This window comes from Rissa tridactyla, chromosome 27 (genome assembly GCF_028500815.1).
Source record: "Rissa tridactyla isolate bRisTri1 chromosome 27, bRisTri1.patW.cur.20221130, whole genome shotgun sequence".
Taxonomy (NCBI): Eukaryota; Metazoa; Chordata; class Aves; order Charadriiformes; family Laridae; genus Rissa; species Rissa tridactyla.
In genome coordinates, this window is record NC_071492.1 from 1,222,680 (window position 1) to 1,239,166 (window position 16,487).

General features: G+C 66.1%; 4 protein-coding genes across 4 annotated transcripts in view; 2 read left to right on the plus strand and 2 right to left on the minus strand.

Moving 5' to 3' along the window:
- Window positions 1-2,604, minus strand: part of LOC128901607 (steroid 21-hydroxylase-like) — a 9,239-nt gene extending 6,635 nt beyond the window's left edge. The window contains 3 exon segments of the mRNA XM_054183678.1: window positions 4-76; window positions 1,696-1,873; window positions 2,590-2,604. Of these exon segments, the coding sequence (XP_054039653.1) occupies window positions 4-76; window positions 1,696-1,873; window positions 2,590-2,604 (266 nt within the window).
- Window positions 2,605-5,236: 2,632 nt separating this feature from the next.
- Window positions 5,237-7,732, minus strand: LOC128901608 (leukotriene B4 receptor 1-like; the record flags this gene model as incomplete). Its single annotated transcript, XM_054183679.1, is given in 5 exon segments — window positions 5,237-5,527; window positions 5,529-5,753; window positions 5,755-5,948; window positions 5,951-6,119; window positions 7,526-7,732. Coding segments are annotated over 5 exon segments (1,086 nt in total), but the record flags the coding sequence as incomplete, so codon positions are not given.
- Window positions 7,733-11,463: 3,731 nt separating this feature from the next.
- LOC128901712 (zinc finger and BTB domain-containing protein 9-like) lies at window positions 11,464-14,001 on the plus strand. The gene is given in 2 exon segments (XM_054183871.1): window positions 11,464-13,280; window positions 13,282-14,001. Coding segments are annotated over 2 exon segments (1,632 nt in total). The 5' UTR covers window positions 11,464-12,368.
- A 21-nt stretch (window positions 14,002-14,022) lies between these two features.
- Window positions 14,023-16,425, plus strand: LOC128901609 (uncharacterized). Its single transcript, XM_054183680.1, has 3 exons — window positions 14,023-14,522; window positions 14,963-16,203; window positions 16,274-16,425. The coding sequence occupies exons 1-3, from the start codon at window positions 14,023-14,025 to the stop codon at window positions 16,423-16,425; spliced, it is 1,893 nt and encodes a 630-aa protein (XP_054039655.1).
- The last annotated feature ends 62 nt before the right edge of the window (window positions 16,426-16,487 follow it).

Sequence of the window (16,487 nt, forward strand, 5' to 3'; positions counted from 1 at the left end):
CGCACCGTGATGGTGACCAGGATGGGGTCGGGGTTCGGGCGCAGGTCGGGGTCCAGGGAGAAGACGCGGAACCGCACTGGGGAGGGACGGGATCCGTGGGGCAGGGACACGCACAGGGATCCGTGGGGCAGGGACAGTATAGGGATCCGTGGGGTGGGGACACGCACAGGGATCCGTGGGGCAGGGACGCGTATAGGGATCCGTGGGGCAGGGACACACACAGGGATCCGTGGGGCAGGGACAGTATAGGGATCCGTGGGGCAGGGACACACACAGGGATGCGTGGGGCAGGGACACGTATAGGGATCCATGGGGCAGGGACACGCACAGGGATGCGTGGGGCAGGGACATGCACAGGGGTCCGTGGGGCAGGGACACGTATAGGGATCCGTGGGGCAGGGGCAGGGACAGTATAGGGAATTCCGTGGGGCAGGGACACGTATAGGGATCCGTGGGGCAGGGACATGCACAGGGGTCCGTGGGGCAGGGACACGTATAGGGATCCGTGGGGCAGGTCACGTATAGGGATGTATGGGGCAGGGACACGCACAGGGATCTGTGGGGCAGGGTCACGTATAGGGATGTGTGGGGCAGGGACACGTATAGGGATCTGTGGGTCAGGGTCTCGTATAGGGATCCGTGGGGCAGGGACACGCACAGGGATCCGTGGGGCAGGGTCACGTATAGGGATGTGTGGGGCAGGGGTGAATTTAGGGCGATTTCGGGGGGATTTGGGGTGAATTTGGGGAGATTTGGGGAGAATTTCTGGGACTTGGGGGCGTTTGGGGGGCGTTTGGGGCAATTTTGGGGGCGATTTGGGCGAGTTTTGTGCCGTTTTGGGTGGTTTTGGGGAGATTTGGCGGGATTTTCCGTGATTTTGGCCGTTTGGAGGGGGGTGGAGGCGGTTTTGGGGCCGTTTTGGGGTCGTTCGGGGTGAATCGGAATTCGGGGCATTTGGGGTGTTGCGCGATTGTGATTTCGGGGGGATTTGGGGTGAATTTTGTGGCATTTCTGCGCAATTTCGGGGATTTGGGTGGGAATTGCGTGATTTTGGTGATTTGGGATGAGTTTGGGGTGATTTGGGGGCGATTTGGGGGTGAATTTGGGGAGGTTGGGGAGAAGTGGGGGGATTTGGGGAGTTTGGGTGGGTTTGGGGCAATTTGGGGTGAATTGGGGGAGATTTTGGGGGAATTTGGTGGCTTTTTGCTGCTTTCGAGCGGATTCGGGAGATTCGGGGTCGTTTGGGGCGATTTGAGAGGAATTTGGGTAATTCGGGGCGATTTTGGGGGGGATTTTGGTGTCTTTGGGGAGATTTGTGGGATTCGGGGTAATTTGGGGGTTCTTAGGGGGTGAGTGGGGGTAATTTTGGGGTGATTCGTGGGTATTTCTGGCCATTTGGGGGGCATTTGAGGTAATTTGGTGATTTGGGGGGGCTTGGGGGGATTTTGGCGTATTTGGGGTAATTTGGGGGCAATTTGGGGGCGCCGTTGGTGTATTTGGGCTATTGGGGGTTTCGGGGGGGGGTATTTGGGGTGATTTTCTTGTGATTTTGGGCGCGCTTGGGGTGATTTGGGGGCGATCGGGTGGGTTTTGGGGTAATTCGGGGTGATTTTGGTTGTATCTGGGGGGGGTTTGGGGGGGATTTGGGGGGGATTTGGGTGTATCCGGGGGGTGCCGGGGGGGGGGGGGTCTCACCCGTCTGCCGTGGGGCGTAGAGGGGTTTGTCGGTCTGGACCAAGAGCACCCCCCGGGGCGCCCCCAGCCCCACACGCACCCGCCGGGGGGCCAGGGGGGGGCTCCGGGCCTCCAGCAGCAGCGTCGGCCCCACGGCGGCCCCCAGCGCCCCACAGCGCCCGGCCTGCTCCGGCGTCACCTGCGGGTGTAGGGCCGGGGGGGGGACGGACTCGTGGGGGGGGGGACGCGTATCCCCCTGCCCCATAGAGCCCCCCCCCGCCGCGGCCCCCTGCCCCACGGGGACGTCGCCCTCCCCGCTGCCCCCCCGCAGCGTCCCTCTGCCCCCCAAGTGGCCCCACCTGGATGTGGAGGAGTTGGCTGAAGCCGTTGTGGGTCCCGAGGCGGAAGGGGGCCGGGGGGGCGCAGGGGGTCGCCCCACGGTCGCCCTCCCCGGGCCAGGCCGTCACCGTCCCCGTCACCGGCCCCACGGCCGCCACCACCAGCCCCACGGGGTCCCCAGGGCCACCAGCCGCGGGGCCACCAGCACCAGCCTGGGGGGGGACGGGGGGGGACACACAGCGGCTGCCCCACGGCTGCCCCATAGACCCCTCCGCCCCCCCCCTCCCCGGGTGTCCCAGAGCCCCCGCTGCCCCACAGCTGCCCCACACATGCCTCGGCGCCCCCCCCACAGCGGCTGCCCCATAGCTGTCTCGCAGCTCCCCCCACCCCCCGCAGAGCCCCTCCCGGCCCCACAGCTACCCCATAGCCCCCCACGCGCCCCATAGGACCTTCACAGGCCCCCAGCCCCATAGGTGCTCCGTGGTCACCACCAGCCCCATAGCAGCCCCAGAGTCCCCCACGGTCGCGCCCCGGCCCCATAACTGCTCCGTGGTTGAACCCAGCCCCATAGCCTACCTCCCCAGCCCCCATAGCTCCCCACTTTCCCCCCCAATCCTATAAGCCCTCCGTAGTCACGCCCAGCCCCATAGTCCACCCTTCTAGCCCCACAGCGGCCCCAGAACCTCCCGTAGTCCCTCCAGCCCCACACACCACCCCAGCCCCATAGCTGCCCCATAGTCCCCTACTGGGGGTCCTGGGCGCTGCCCCCCAGCAGCGGCAGGAGGAGGAGGAGGACAAGGAGCCCCAGAGCCCAACGTGGCCCCATGGCAGCGTCGCTGTGGGGCAGCCGGGGCCGGCGGCAGAGGGTGAGCAGGGTGTGGGTCAATGATTAACCAGGGCTGCCCCCCCCCCGGCCCCACGGCCGCCAGCCCCACGGCCACCGGCGCCCGGCCAGGGACACGTGATTGCGGGGGAAATGGCTCTGTGGGGTGGGGGGGGGGCTATGGGGCAGGAGGAGTCAGCGATGGGGGGCAACGGGGGGGGCCCTGTGGGGTCTGTGAGAGGTTATGGGGCGCTATGGGGTCTGTGAGGTGTTATGGGGCGCTGTGGGGTCTGTGAGAGGTTATGGGGCGCTATGGGGTCTGTGAGCAGTTATGGGGTGCTATGGGGTCTATGAGGAGTTATGGGGCACTATGGGGTCTGTGAGGTGTTATGGGGCGCAATGAGGTCTGTGAGAGGTTATGGGGCACTATGGGGTCTGTGAGAGGTTATGGGGCGCTATGGGGTCTGTGAGGAGTTATGGGGCGCTATGGGGTCTGTGAGCAGTTATGGGGCGCTATGGGGTCTGTGAGAGGTTATGGGGCGCAATGAGGTCTGTGAGAGGTTATGGGGTGCTATGGGGTCTGTGAGGAGTTATGGGGCGCTATGGGGTCTGTGAGAGGTTATTGGGGCACTATGGGGTCTGTGAGAGGTTATGGGGCGCTATGGGGTCTGTGAGGTGTTATGGGGCACTATGGGGTCTGTGAGGAGTTATGGGGTGCTATGGGGTTTGTGAGAGGTTATGGGGCGCTATGGGGTCTGTGAGAAGTTATGGGGGTTTTTGAGGAGTTATGGGGCACTATGGGGTCTGTGAGGAGTTATGGGGCACTATGGGGTCTGTGAGGTGTTATGGGGCGCTATGGGTCTGTGAGCAGTTATGGGGTCTGTGAGCAGTTATGGGGCACTATGGGGTTTGTGAGCAGTTATGGGGCGCTATGGGGTTTGTGAGCAGTTATGGGGGGCAATGGGGTTTGTGAGCAGTTATGGGGCGCTATGGGTCTGTGAGCAGTTATGGGGTCTGTGAGAGGTTATGGGGCGCTATGGGGTCTGTGAGCAGTTATGGGGCGCTATGGGTCTGTGAGCAGTTATGGGGTCTGTGAGAGGTTATGGGGCGCTGTGGGGGTGGGTGTCGCAGTCACTGATGACGTCACACGGGAGTGGCCGACCCGCCCCCCCCCGCCCCAGTGGGTCCCACCGTCCCGCCCCGGCCCCACGCGGGACCCCCCCCAGCCCCCCGCGGTCCCCCCCCACCCTGCGCCCCACGGGGGGCCCGCCCTGGACAGAGGGACACGGGGGACACGGGGGACACGGGGGGGACATCGCTGTCCCGGGGAGAGCCCGGGGGGGCCCGAGGTGTCGTGTTTGTCCTCCAGCCCTCGGCCAGGGGTGACAGAGCGGGTGGGGCCACCGAGGGGACACGGGGGGGACGGAGGGATGGAGGGAGGGATGGAGGGACAGAGGGATGGAGGGACAGAGGGACGGAGGGAGGGAGACCACATGGGGATGGAGGGATGGATGGATGGATGGATGGATGGATGGATGGAGGGATGGAGACCACGTGGGGATGGAGGGATGGATGGATGGATGGATGGATGGATGGACGGACGGACGGATGGATGGATGGATGGATGGATGGATGGATGGATGGAGACCATGTGGGGATGGAGGGATGGATGGATGGATGGATGGATGGAGACCATGTGGGGATGGAGGGATGGAGGGATGGATGGATGGAGGGATGGAGGATGAGGGATGGAGGATGGATGGAGACCATGTGGGGATGGAGGGATGGATGGACGGAGAGAGGGATGGAGAGACAGAGGGAGGGACGGAGGGACAGAGGGACGGAGGGATGGAGACCACGTGGGGATGGAGGGATGGAGGGATGGAGGGATGGATGGAGGGATGGAGGGATGGAGGGATGGAGACCACGGTGGGGATGGATGGAGGGAGGGAGGGAGGGAGGGAGAGATGGATGGAGGGATGGATGGATGATGGATGGATGGACGGAGGACGGAGGGATGGATGGATGGATGGATGGATGGACGGACGGAGGGACAGAGGGATGGAGGGATGGAGGGAGGGATGGAGACCACGTGGGGATGGAGGGATGGGATGGACGGATGGATGGATGGATGGACGGAGGGAGGGAGGGAGGGGGACGGGGGTGGGAGGGCTGGAGCGGTGGAGGGGGGGACAGATGAACCGCGGAGGGGCTCGTTTTAGGGGTCTCCTCGTTGCCCAACCGCCCCCCTCCCACACCCCTCCCCCTCCTCATGCCCTTCCCCCCTCCCCCCCGCCCCCCCTTCCTCCTCCAGCATTGTCCCCTCCTCCCCCCCCCATCGTCCCTCCCCCCCTCCCTTCCCCCCCCAGCCCCTCCCCCCCTGCGTGGTCCCCCTTGCCACGGTCCCTCGGGAGCTGCCGGCGATGGCCGAGATCTCCAGGAGCCGCGGGCAGGAGAGACCCCACGGCGCCGCGGCGCAGCCTCCGCCCCGGCGCAGGCGTAGAGGAGGGGGTTCATGGCGCTGCTGAGGAAGGCCAAGGCGGTGGCCGGCGGCCGGGTGGCTTTGGCGGCCGCTTCCAAGGTCCCCCCATCCCCTTGGAGCACCGCTGCCACCTCCAACAGGCTGGCCACGTGGTAAGGTCCCCACGCCACGGCGAAGGCCACCACCACGGCGACCACCAGGCAGAAGGTTGTGACCACGCCGGGCCAGGCGGGTCTGGTGTAACCGGCAGACCAGTAACCCGTAGCCGGTGGCTATGGCGGTCAACGGCAGGGCCCAACCCAAGATGGTCTCCAGAAGGTTTTGGACCACCAACCAAGCCTTCGTGCCGTGCACCCGCTTGCAGTGCCCGTCCTTCACCTGCCGGAAGACGATGGATGGGATGGCCAAGACCAAAGCCGCCGACCAAGTCACCGACTGCCGCTCCGTGAGCCAACCGTCCGGCGTGATCACCCGCCGTCACCACCGTCGTCACCGGCCTGGAGACCGCCAAGCACCGGTGGAGAGCCAGGAGAGCAATGAGGAAGATGCTGACGTACATGCAGCGGCGCAGAGGTAGTTTGCACCCGCGGCAGACGGCCAAGCCCATGGTCCATTGGCCAACGCTCAAGGCCGGATGTAGACGGGACCGGTGAGGAGGGTGACCATGTCGGCCAAGGCCAAGTGGAAGATGAGGAGGACGGGGACGCTGCGCCGGCGGGTGACGGCACAGCCCCAGAGGACAACGGCGTTGCCCGGCAGCCCCACCGCCGCTGCCACCGACAGCAGGGTCAGCCCCCAGCGCTGCGCCGGGGACGGGGGCCGTGGTGGCGTTGGGGGGGGACGAGACGTTGGCGGGGCAGGAGGACATGACGGCGGGGGTGGAAGAGGGGCTGTGGGGAGAGGGGGGAACACAGAATCCCCTGGGGAAGGCGCAGGGGGTCGTCCTTCCGGCCGGCCGGCCACCGACCCCTCTCTCCACCCCGCCATCCCTTCCTCCATCCCACCTTTTCCCCGTCCATCCCTTCCTCCTCCTTCTTCCCATCCCTCCATCCCTCCATCCCTCCATCCCTCCCTCCATCCCTCCCTCCCTCCCTGCCTTCCTCACCTCCCTCTCCATCCTCCCTCCCTCCTTCCCTCCTTCCCTCCTCCATCCCTCCATCCTCCTCCTCCATCCTTCCTCCCTTCCTCTCTCCACCTTCCTCCATCCCTTCGCCCTCCTCCATCCCTCCATCCCTCCATCCCTCCATCCCTCCATCCCTCCCTCCCTCCATCCCGCCCTTCCTCCTCCTCTCCATCCTTCCCTCCCTCCCTTCGTCCCTCCTCCATCCCTCCATCCCTCCATCCCTCCCTCCATCCTGCCCTTCCTCCTCCTCTCCATCCTTCCCTCCCTCCCTTCGTCCCTCCTCCATCCCTCCATCCCTTCATCCCTCCATCCCTCCATCCCTCCATCCTGCCCTTCCTCCTCCTCTCCATCCTTCCCTCCATCCCTTCGTCCCTCCTCCATCCCTCCATCCCTCCATCCCTCCATCCCTTCATCCCTCCCTCCCTCCATCCCGCCCTTCCTCCTCCTCTCCATCCTTCCCTCCCCTCCCTTCGTCCCTCCTCCATCCCTCCATCCCTCCATCCCTCCCTCCATCCTGCCCTTCCTCCTCCTCTCCATCCTTCCCTCCCTCCCTTCGTCCCTCCTCCATCCCTCCATCCCTTCATCCCTCCATCCCTCCATCCCTCCATCCTGCCCTTCCTCCTCCTCTCCATCCTTCCCTCCATCCCTTCGTCCCTCCTCCATCCCTCCATCCCTCCATCCCACCCTTCCTCCTCCTCTCCATCCTTCCCTCCGTCCCTTCGTCCCTCCTCCATCCCTCCATCCCTCCATCCCATCTCCCATCTCCCCCTCCCCAGGGCCCCTCCCTTCCTTCTCCATCCACCACCCCTCCTTCCTTCTCCCCGCTCTCTGAAGTCTCCTCCTCTTCTTCCTTTACCCCCCCGGGGCTCTTTCCCACTTGCCCCCCCCAGGTTGCCCCAGGTTGCCCCACCACGCCGCCCGTTTGCCCCCATCAAACCTCCCGCTTCCCACCCACCCCCGGCCCCCTGGACATCGTAGTCGTCCACCCCCATCTTCCAGTTGCCCCCCACCGGACCCTCCCCCATCACCTTCGAGACCTTCTAGTCGTTGCCCCCCCTTATTTTTCAGGAGCCCCCTCCAGGACCTCCCCACCCCACACCAGCCTTCCCTCCCCTACCCTGGGGGCTCCGACGTCCCTTCCTGGAGCCTCCGGTGGGGCTGGTGGATCCTCGGTGTCCTCGTCGCCGCCGGTGGCCGTTGACCGTTGGGTGCTTCTTCCCCTGCACCCAGCCCCGGGCAGGAAACGCTGGCGCAAGAGGAAGGAGGCAGGAAAACCACGGGGAGACAAAGGGGGACGTGTGGTGGGGGAGGGATGTTAATTTGGGACCTTAATTTGTCCCCTGGCGGGGCGGGGGGGTGACGGACGCGGTGGCATTGCCGCCAGGTGGGGAGCCCTTCCGGAGGCCCTCCAGGAGGCGGCCGTCTGGTTGCTCCGTCGCGTGGCCGCGGGGGGCGGCGGGAGCCCGTGGAGGGGGTGAGGAGGGGACAGGAACGTCGCCTGCGCACGCTGTGGTCGACGGCCCTTCTCTTCCCTCCATCCGTCCCTCCCGGCCCAAGCTTTGGGTCCCGGCCCTTAAAATCGGGACAAAGCCCAACGCCTGCCCCCCACGACGGGGCGACCCCGGGCGAGAAGAAGACCCGGCGACAGCGGTGCCCCTCTGTGACCCACCGCGCCGAAGGAATCCCCATTTCCCCACCGCGCCGTTGTCCAAACGCAGAGGGGTGAGACCGGAGACGTCCCGCGGCAGGATCCAACTTTCCCCTTCCAGCTCTTCCCCAAAATTCCCTTGACCGACCGGAGTGTCCCAAGACTAGAAATGGGCAAGGTTTGGCCTTTTTCACCCTCCGCTGCCTTTTTTTTTTTTTTTTATGCCCCCCCCCAAACTCCTGGGGTTGGGTTTGGCCGTAATCCCCTTTTCCTTCTTACCCACGTTCCTCCTCCTCGTCTCCTTTCTCCCCTCTCGTCCCCTCTTTGGCCTGTCCCCCCTTTTCTTCCCCTCCCGTGTCCCCGCTTTGCCCTTTGGTCCCCCCTTCTCCTCCCGTTCCCCTTTCTCCCTCCGGTCCCCATTCCGCCTTTTCCGCCTCTTTCCCAAACCCCATTCGGGACGTGGAGAGGGGGGCGAGTCGGAGCCGTGAGGCACCTGCTCCTGACCTGGTTCCGGCTGTAGAACGTGCACCGCCGGGGGTCGGAGAGGGAAACGCCGAAGTCGTCGTTCGCCGCTCGAAAGGAGCCGGGACGACAATTCGGAACTGGAGTTGACAAGCTTGGAGCGAGAATGGACGCGTAGGGAACCGAACCGGAACGCTCGGCTTGGGAGTGAAAAATCGGCAATTTGAGAGTGAAACTCCCCGATTTAAGAGTGAGAATCTCCAACTTACAACGTTATTGGGAAGGGTGACGGGGCTCTTGGATGAAACGCAGCCCTCGACCCAGGGCAGATCAACACCTGCGACCTTCCCGAGGGGGCAGTCCCGAGTAATTCCCGACCTTCCGAAGAGCCGCGGACTCACGGAATCACGTAGGGTTTGGAAGGGACCTTCAGGAGCATCGAGTCCAACCGCAAACCTCCCGCTGCCAAGGCCACGGCGACCCCCCCCGCCGCCGCACGCGCCGCGTCTACCCATCGCGGAGACGCCGCCGGGGACGGTGACTCGACGGCGGCCGCACGTGCCGCGTTCGGCCCCTGACTTGCCCGTGTGGGCGCGCGGAGGAGACGCCGGTGAACAACCTGCAGCCGAGCCCGTCCCCGACCCCCGTGTCCCCATGGCTGTCCCCACAGGTGGCCCGGCCGCACCGCTGTCCCCAGCCCTGTCCCTGTCCCTCCAGGTCTCTCGTCCCCCTCCCCGTCCCCACAGGGGCCCAGGGCTGCGGGGCCAGCGGCCGCCTGCTTGGGCCGGCCACGTGGCAGCATCGATTTTGTCCCCCTCCGTGTCACGGCGAGACGTGGGGACGCGGGCGACCCCCCTGGGGGCTGGGGAGGAGACCCCGGGCTCAGTTGTGGTGCGTGACGGCTCCTTTCAAGAGCACAAAAACGCATTTTTAGGTTCCAAAGCCCCTTTTTCAGGCTCCGAGGAGGCGTTTGCGGGATTAAGCAGGCAGTTTCAGGGTCCAAGATGCATCTTGAATGCCCAAACCCTGACTTTGGTGGTCCAACCCCCTCTTTTAGGGACGGGATGATCATGGCTTTGATCCCAAAGCTTCGTTTTCAGGGTACAAACCCTCATTTCCAAGTTCCAAAGCCCTTTTTCAGATTCAAAGGCTCATTGGCAAGTTCTCAAACGGCATTTTTAGCATCCGGCCGGTCGTTTTTAGAGCCCAAGCCACGTCCGGAGCGGCCAAAGCGAGAGCCAGCGGCCCACGCGTGGGTCCGGAGGGGCCTGCGGGTGGGCCCCGGGGGTGGCCGGGCAGCGGCGTGGCGACGTGACGGTGGCTCCTGCTGGCCACACCGGTCCTGACGCGGGCCGGGGCCGCTGCCGGCCGCCTTGGCCACGCCGCTGGCTCACGTCAGCCGCTGTCGACCGACGCCTCCGGGTCCTTTTCCGCGTCCCCTCTGCAGCCGCTCGGCCCCCGGCCTGGAGCGTGGCCTGGGATGCAGGGGCGTGGCCTAGGAGGGGCGGGGTTCGAGGGGGCGTGGCTTATGAGGGCGGGTTTTCAAGGGGCGTGGCTTATGAGGGGCGGGGTTCGAGGGGGCGTGGCTTATGAGGGGCGAGTTTTGAGGGGGCGTGGTTTATGAGGGGCGGGGTTCGAGGGGGCGTGGCCTATGAGGGGCGAGTTTTTGAGGGGGCGTGGTTTATGGGGGCGGGGTTCGAGGGGGCGTGGCCCATGAGGGGCGGGTTTCGAGGGGGCGTGGCTTATGGGGAAGGGGTTCGGGGGCGTGGCCTATGAGGGGCGGGGTTCGAAGGGGCGTGGCTTAGCGGGGGCGCGTCTTGGGGGTGGGGCTTGGGAGGGGAGGGGTTGGGGGTGGGCGGGACCTCAGCGGGAGTGGGCGGGGCTTGGGGATGGAGGGGGCGGGGGGTTGGCCGGGAGGCGTGGCTTAGGATAGGCGGGGTATGGAAGGGGGCGGGGTTTGGGATGGGGCACGGCTGGCGACGGGGCGGGGTTTGGGGGCGTGGCTTAGGAAGGGGCGGGTTTGTGAAAGGCTCGGGAGGGGGCGGGGCTACGGCGTGAAGGGGCGGGGCCTGGTGCGGAGGGGGCGGGGATTGGTTGGGTTGCGGCCAGGGAGCTCGATTGGCGGGACGGTGGTTTGGAAGGGGCGGGGCTTATGAGGGACGGCGTCGGGGAGGGGGCGTGGCTTGGGATAAGGCGGGGGTTGGGGGGCGGGGCTGTGGGGGCGGCGGCGCCTCGTGAGGGCGGGGCTCGCGGGCGGGCGCGAGGGGAGGCGGGTGTCGGGTGGGGGGGGGGGGGCCGGGGGCGGAGCTTCCCCGGACACGTCACGGCTCCGCCCGGCCGGGGGGAGGGGCGGGGCTTCCCGGTGACGTCACCGCTCGGAGGCGCCGGCGGCCGGGGGTGAGCGCGGGGCTCGCAGTCACGTGACGGGACCGGGGGGGGGGGGGGGTCCGGGGGGGTCCCGGGGCGCGGAGGAGGGGGGGGGGTGTCTCGGTCCGTGGGGTCCGCGGGGGCCGGGGGCGGCGATGGGGCGAACGGGGGTGGGGGGGGCAGCGGGGCGGCCCCGGGACTATAGGAGCCCGCCCCACCCCCCCCCTCCCGGGGCAACGGAGCACCCCAAGGGGCGAGAGGGTGACCGGGGTGGGGGGGGGACGGACAGGGCACCCCCCCGGGGCAACCGAGCACCCAAGGAGGGGGAGGGGGGGGGGGGCAACAGGGTGCCCGAGGGGGCAAGAGGGCACCCAGGTGGGCAACCGAGCACCCTGTGGGGTCTTAAAGGGCCCCAGGGGGCAACTGGGCACCCCGGGGGGGCAACTGGGCACCCCACGGGGCAGTAGAAGAGTTCACGGGGCAACAGGGCACCCAAGGCGGGGGGGGGGGGGGGCAACAGGGTGTCCAGGTGGGCAACTGAGCACGCCATGGGGTCCCAAAGAGCCCTAGGGGGCAACTGGGTGCCCAAGGGGGCAAGAGGACGCCTGAGGGGGCAACTGGGCACCCAGGTGGGCAACTGGGCACCCCAGGCAGCAGTAAAACAGTTCACGGGGCAACAGGGCACCCGAGGGGGGAGGCAACAGGGCTCCCGAGGGGGCAAGAGGCCAGCCGGGTGGGCAACCGAGCACCCCGTGGGGTCCCAAAGAGCCCCCAGGGGGCAACTGGGCACCCAGGTGGGCAACTGCGCCCCGCTATGGGGCAGTAGAACAGTTCGTGGGGCAACAGAGGGTGCCATGGGGCAACTGGGCACCCAAGAGGGCAGCCCATGGGGCATCGGAACAGTTCATGGGGCAACAGGACGCTCTGTGGGCAGGACAACAGGCTGGCCGAGGGGGCAACAGGGCACCCATGTGGGCAATAGGGCACCTGAGGGGGCAACTGGGCACCCCATGGGGCAACGGGGCACCCCGTGGTCATTAGAAAGTTCAAGGGGCAACAGGGCATCCCATGGGGCAAGAAGACGCCCTGTGGGGCAACAAGGTGCCTGAGAGGGCAACAGGGCACCCAAGTGGGCAACAGGGCAATCAAGGGGACCCTAAATCACTCCGTGGGGATGTAGAACATTCATTGGGCAACCGGGCACCCAAGTGGGCAACCGGGCACCCCATGGGGCAGTAGAACAGTTCACGGGGCATCAGGGTGCCCAAGGGCCAACAGGGCACCCAAGGGCACCCTAGAGCGCCCCATGGGTCAGTAGACTGTTCGTGGGGCAACAAGGCACCCCGTGGGGTAACAGGGTGCCCAAAGGGGCAACTGGGTGCCCAAAAGGGCAAGTGGCCGCCCCTGCTCCGTGTGACAGCCGTGTCCCCGCAGGCTCGTGGCGGGGAGGATGGCGGCGGAGGGGGGCCGGGTGCAGATCTCCTTCCCCCAGCACGCGGCGGCGCTGCTGGACTCCCTCAACCGCCTGCGGCTGGAGGGGAAGTTCTGCGACGTGGCCGTCCACGTGGGCGGCCGCATCTTCCCGGCCCACAAGAGCGTCCTGGCCGCCGCGTCCCCCTTCTTCCACGACAAGCTGCTGCTGCAGGATGGGGGGCGCCTGCTGCTGCCCCCCGCCATCGACCCCGACGCCTTCGAGGGGCTCCTGCACCTCATCTACTCCGGGCGGTTGACGTTGCTGTTGGAGGCCCTGCCCGGTCATCTCTTGGTGGCCAGCGGTCTCCAGATGTGGCACGTGGTGGACCAGTGCTCGGAGATCCTGAGGGAGCTGGAGGGGGGGCCCTGCCGGTGGGCTGGGCGGGGCAACGAGGTGACATCATCATCGTCATCAAGCGGCCGCAGTGGTGAGGCTTCATCATCCTGGACCGCCCGTGGTGGAGATGGGGCTTCGTGTGCCAGCCACGGTGGAGATGGAGCGTCATCGTGGGCCACCCGCGGTGGAGATGGGTCATCGTGTCCCACCCGCGGTGGGGACGGAGCATCATCGTGGCCCAACCGTGGTGGAGATGGGTCTTCATCCTCCTCGTGGACCACGCGCGGGGGCGATGGCTCATCGTGTCCCACCCGCGGTGGCGATGGAGCATCCTCATGGTCCACCCGTGGTGGCGATGGCTCTTCATCATCGTCATGGCCCGTGCGTGGTGGCGATGGCTCTTCATGGGCCACCTGCGGCGGTGACGCGGCAACGCCATCTTTCACCAAGGAGGGGGGCGAGGAGGTCCTCAAAATCCGCGTGGCCACTGATGTGGCGCCAGCAGCCACGTCGTCCCCTGAGCTCCCTCCTGAAGGACACGGCCGAGGAGGTCCTCAAGATCTGCGTGGAGGAGGACGAGGAGGAAGAAGAAGAGGAGGAGGAAGAGGGCGGCCACCGCCGCCGCCACCGCCCCACCGACGCCCTCCAGATCGTGCTGGAGGAGGATGAGGAGGAAGACGGGGCCCCCGGAGACACCCACGAGCCCCCCAAGATCTTCTACATCAAGCAAGAAGCGGGCGACGGTGCCGCCGTTGAGGGCCTCCTGCCGGCGGCGGAGTTGGCCGGGGGCTTCGCCCCGGCGGAGGTGAGCTACGTCATCCCAGCCAGCGGCGGCGGGACGATGGTGACAACGGGCGGCACGCTGGTGACAGGCGGTGGGGCGGCCGTCTTCCCGCAGCCGTCTTGGAAACCGGTGGACCTTCACGGGAACGAGATCCTGGGCCGGGGCCAAGCGCTTCACGCCCCGGTGAAGTTGGGAGCGGCTCCCGACGGCAAACGCTTCGGTTGCCTGTGCGGCAAACGCTTCGCCGTCAAGCCCAAGCGGGACCGGCACATCATGCTGACCTTCAGCCTGCGGCCCTTCGCCTGCGCCGCCTGCCACAAGCGCTTCAAGCTGAAGCACCATCTGACGGAGCACATGAAGACCCACGACGGGGCCGGCAGGGCCTGCGAGCGCTGCGGCCGCCGCTTCCGCCTGCGCAGCGGGCTGGACAAACACCGGCCCCTCTGCCAGGGGGCTCGCTGGGGAGGGGCGTGCTGGGCCTGCGACTGAGGGGGACACGGGGGAAGGGGGATGGAGGGGGTCCCGGTTCAGGGCTCCGGTCCCAGTTCAAGGTTCCATTCCCAGTTCAGGCTCCAGTCCCAGTTCAGGCTCCGGTCCCAGTTCAGGCTCCAGAGCCAGTTCAGGCTCCGGTCCCAGTTCAAGGCTCTATTCCCAGTTCAGGCTCTGGTCCAGTTTGGGGTTCCAGTCCCAGTTCACTTCTCTGGTCCCAGTTCAGGCTCCGGTCCCAGTTCAGGCTCCAGTCCCAGTTCAGGCTCCAGAGCCAGTTCAGGCCCTGGTCCCAGTTCACTTCTCTGGTCCCAGTTCAGGCTCCAGTCCCAGTTCAGGCTCCGGTCCCAGTTCAAGGCTCTATTCCCAGTTCAGGCTCTGGTGCAGTTTGGGGCTCCGGTCCCAGTTCACTTCTCTGGTCCCAGTTCAGGCTCCAGTCCCAGTTCGGGGCTCTGGTCCCAGTTCGGGGCTTCGGTCCCAGTTCGGGGCTTCGGTCCCAGTTCAGGCTCCGGTCCCAGTTCAAGGTTCCATTCCCAGTTCAGGCTCCAGTCCCAGTTCAGGCTCCGGTCCCAGTTCAGGCTCCAGAGCCAGTTCAGGCTCCGGTCCCAGTTCAAGGCTCTATTCCCAGTTCAGGCTCTGGTCCAGTTTGGGGTTCCAGTCCCAGTTCACTTCTCTGGTCCCAGTTCAGGCTCCGGTCCCAGTTCAGGCTCCAGTCCCAGTTCAGGCTCCAGAGCCAGTTCAGGCCCTGGTCCCAGTTCACTTCTCTGGTCCCAGTTCAGGCTCCAGTCCCAGTTCAGGCTCCGGTCCCAGTTCAAGGCTCTATTCCCAGTTCAGGCTCTGGTGCAGTTTGGGGCTCCGGTCCCAGTTCACTTCTCTGGTCCCAGTTCAGGCTCCAGTCCCAGTTCGGGGCTCTGGTCCCAGTTCGGGGCTTCGGTCCCAGTTCGGGGCTTCGGTCCCAGTTCAGGCTCCGGTCCCAGTTCAAGGCTCTATTCCCAGTTCAGGCTCCAGAGCCAGTTCAGGCTCTGATCCAGTTTGGGGTTCCAGTCCCAGTTCACTTCTCTGGTCCCAGTTCAGGCTCCAGTCCCAGTTCAGGGCTCCGGTCCCAGTCTGGGGCTCCAGTCCCAGTTCAGGCTCTGGTCCAAGTTCACTTCTCTGGTCCCAGTTCAGGCTCTGGTCCCAGTTCAGGCTCCAGTCCCAGTTCAGGCTCTGGTCCAAGTTCACTTCTCCGGTCCCAGTTCAGGCTCCGGTCCCAGTTCAGGGCTTCGGTCCCAGTTCAGGGCTTCGGTCCCAGTTCGGGGCTCTGGTCCCAGTTCAAGCTCTGGTCCCAGTTCAGGCTCCGGTCCCAGTTCAGGGCTCCAGTCCCAGTTCAGGGCTTCGGTCCCAGTTTGGGGCTCTGGTCCCAGTTCAAGCTCCGGTCCCAGTTCAGGCTCCGGTCCCAGTTCAGGGCTCCAGTCCCAGTTCAGGGCTCCAGTCCCAGTTCACATCCCAGGTCCCAGTTCAAGGCTCTATTCCCAGTTCAGGCACTGGTCCCAGTTCAGGGCTCCAGTCCCTGTTCAAGGCTCTATTCCCAGTTCACATCCCAGGTCCCAGTTCAAGGCTCTATTCCCAGTTCAGGGCTCTGGTCCCAGTTCAGGCTCCAGTCCCAGTTTAGGGTCTGGTCCCAGTTTGAGGGTCTGGTCCCAGTTTGGGGCTCTGGTCCCAGTACAGCTTCTGAGCCAGTTGAGACCCCACACTGGTTTGGGGATGCAGCCCTGTCCCAGCTCAGGAATCTCTCCCAGTTTAGGGCCACTTCCCAGTTCAGGCCCTATACTGGTCTGGGGCCAGCTCCCAGTTCAGACCAGCTCCCAGTTCAGGCCCTGTACTGGTCTGGGGCCAGCTCCCAGTTCAGACCAGCTCCCAGTTCGGGCCCTGTACTGGTCTGGGCCCAGCTCCCAGTTCAGACCAGCTCCCAGTTCGGGCCCTGTACTGGTCCGGGCCCAGCTCCCAGTTCGGGCCCTGTACTGGTCTGGGCCCAGCTCCCAGTTCAGACCAGCTCCCAGTTCGGGCCCTGTACTGGTCTGGGCCCAGCTCCCAGTTCAGACAAGCTCCAAGTTCGGGCCCTGTACTGGTCTGGGGCCAGCTCCCAGTTCAGACCAGCTCCCAGTTCGGGCCCTGTACTGGTCTGGGCCCAGCTCCCAGTTCAGACCAGCTCCCAGTTCGGGCCCTGTACTGGTCTGGGGCCAGCTCCCAGTTCAGACCAGCTCCCAGTTCAGGCCCTATACTGGTCCGGGCCCAGCTCCCAGTTCAGACCAGCTCCCAGTTCGGGCCCTGTACTGGACTGGGCCCAGCTCCCAGTTTGGGTTCCGGTTCCCGCCCTCGTCTCCGTTCCGCCACCAGTGCAGCACCGGCCAATCAGCGCACGCAGAGCGGGAGCGCGACAGCCAATAGCGGCGCGGGGCGGGGGCGGGCGGGACGGCCGTTGCCAAGAGGGTCGCGCCGCGGCCCGGCCA

What these genes read in the sequence shown, in the direction of transcription:
- LOC128901609 (XM_054183680.1), top strand. Translation starts at nt 14,023, where the DNA reads ATGGAGGGGGTCCCGGTTCAGGGCTCCGGTCCCAGTTCAAGGTTCCAT. An exon ending in GGCTCCGGTCCCAGTTCAAG is followed by an intron (nt 14,523 to 14,962) that starts GTTCCATTCCCA and finishes GTCCCAGTTCAG; the next exon opens with GCTCCGGTCCCAGTTCAAGG. An exon ending in CAGCTCCCAGTTCGGGCCCT is followed by an intron (nt 16,204 to 16,273) that starts GTACTGGTCTGG and finishes GTCCGGGCCCAG; the next exon opens with CTCCCAGTTCAGACCAGCTC.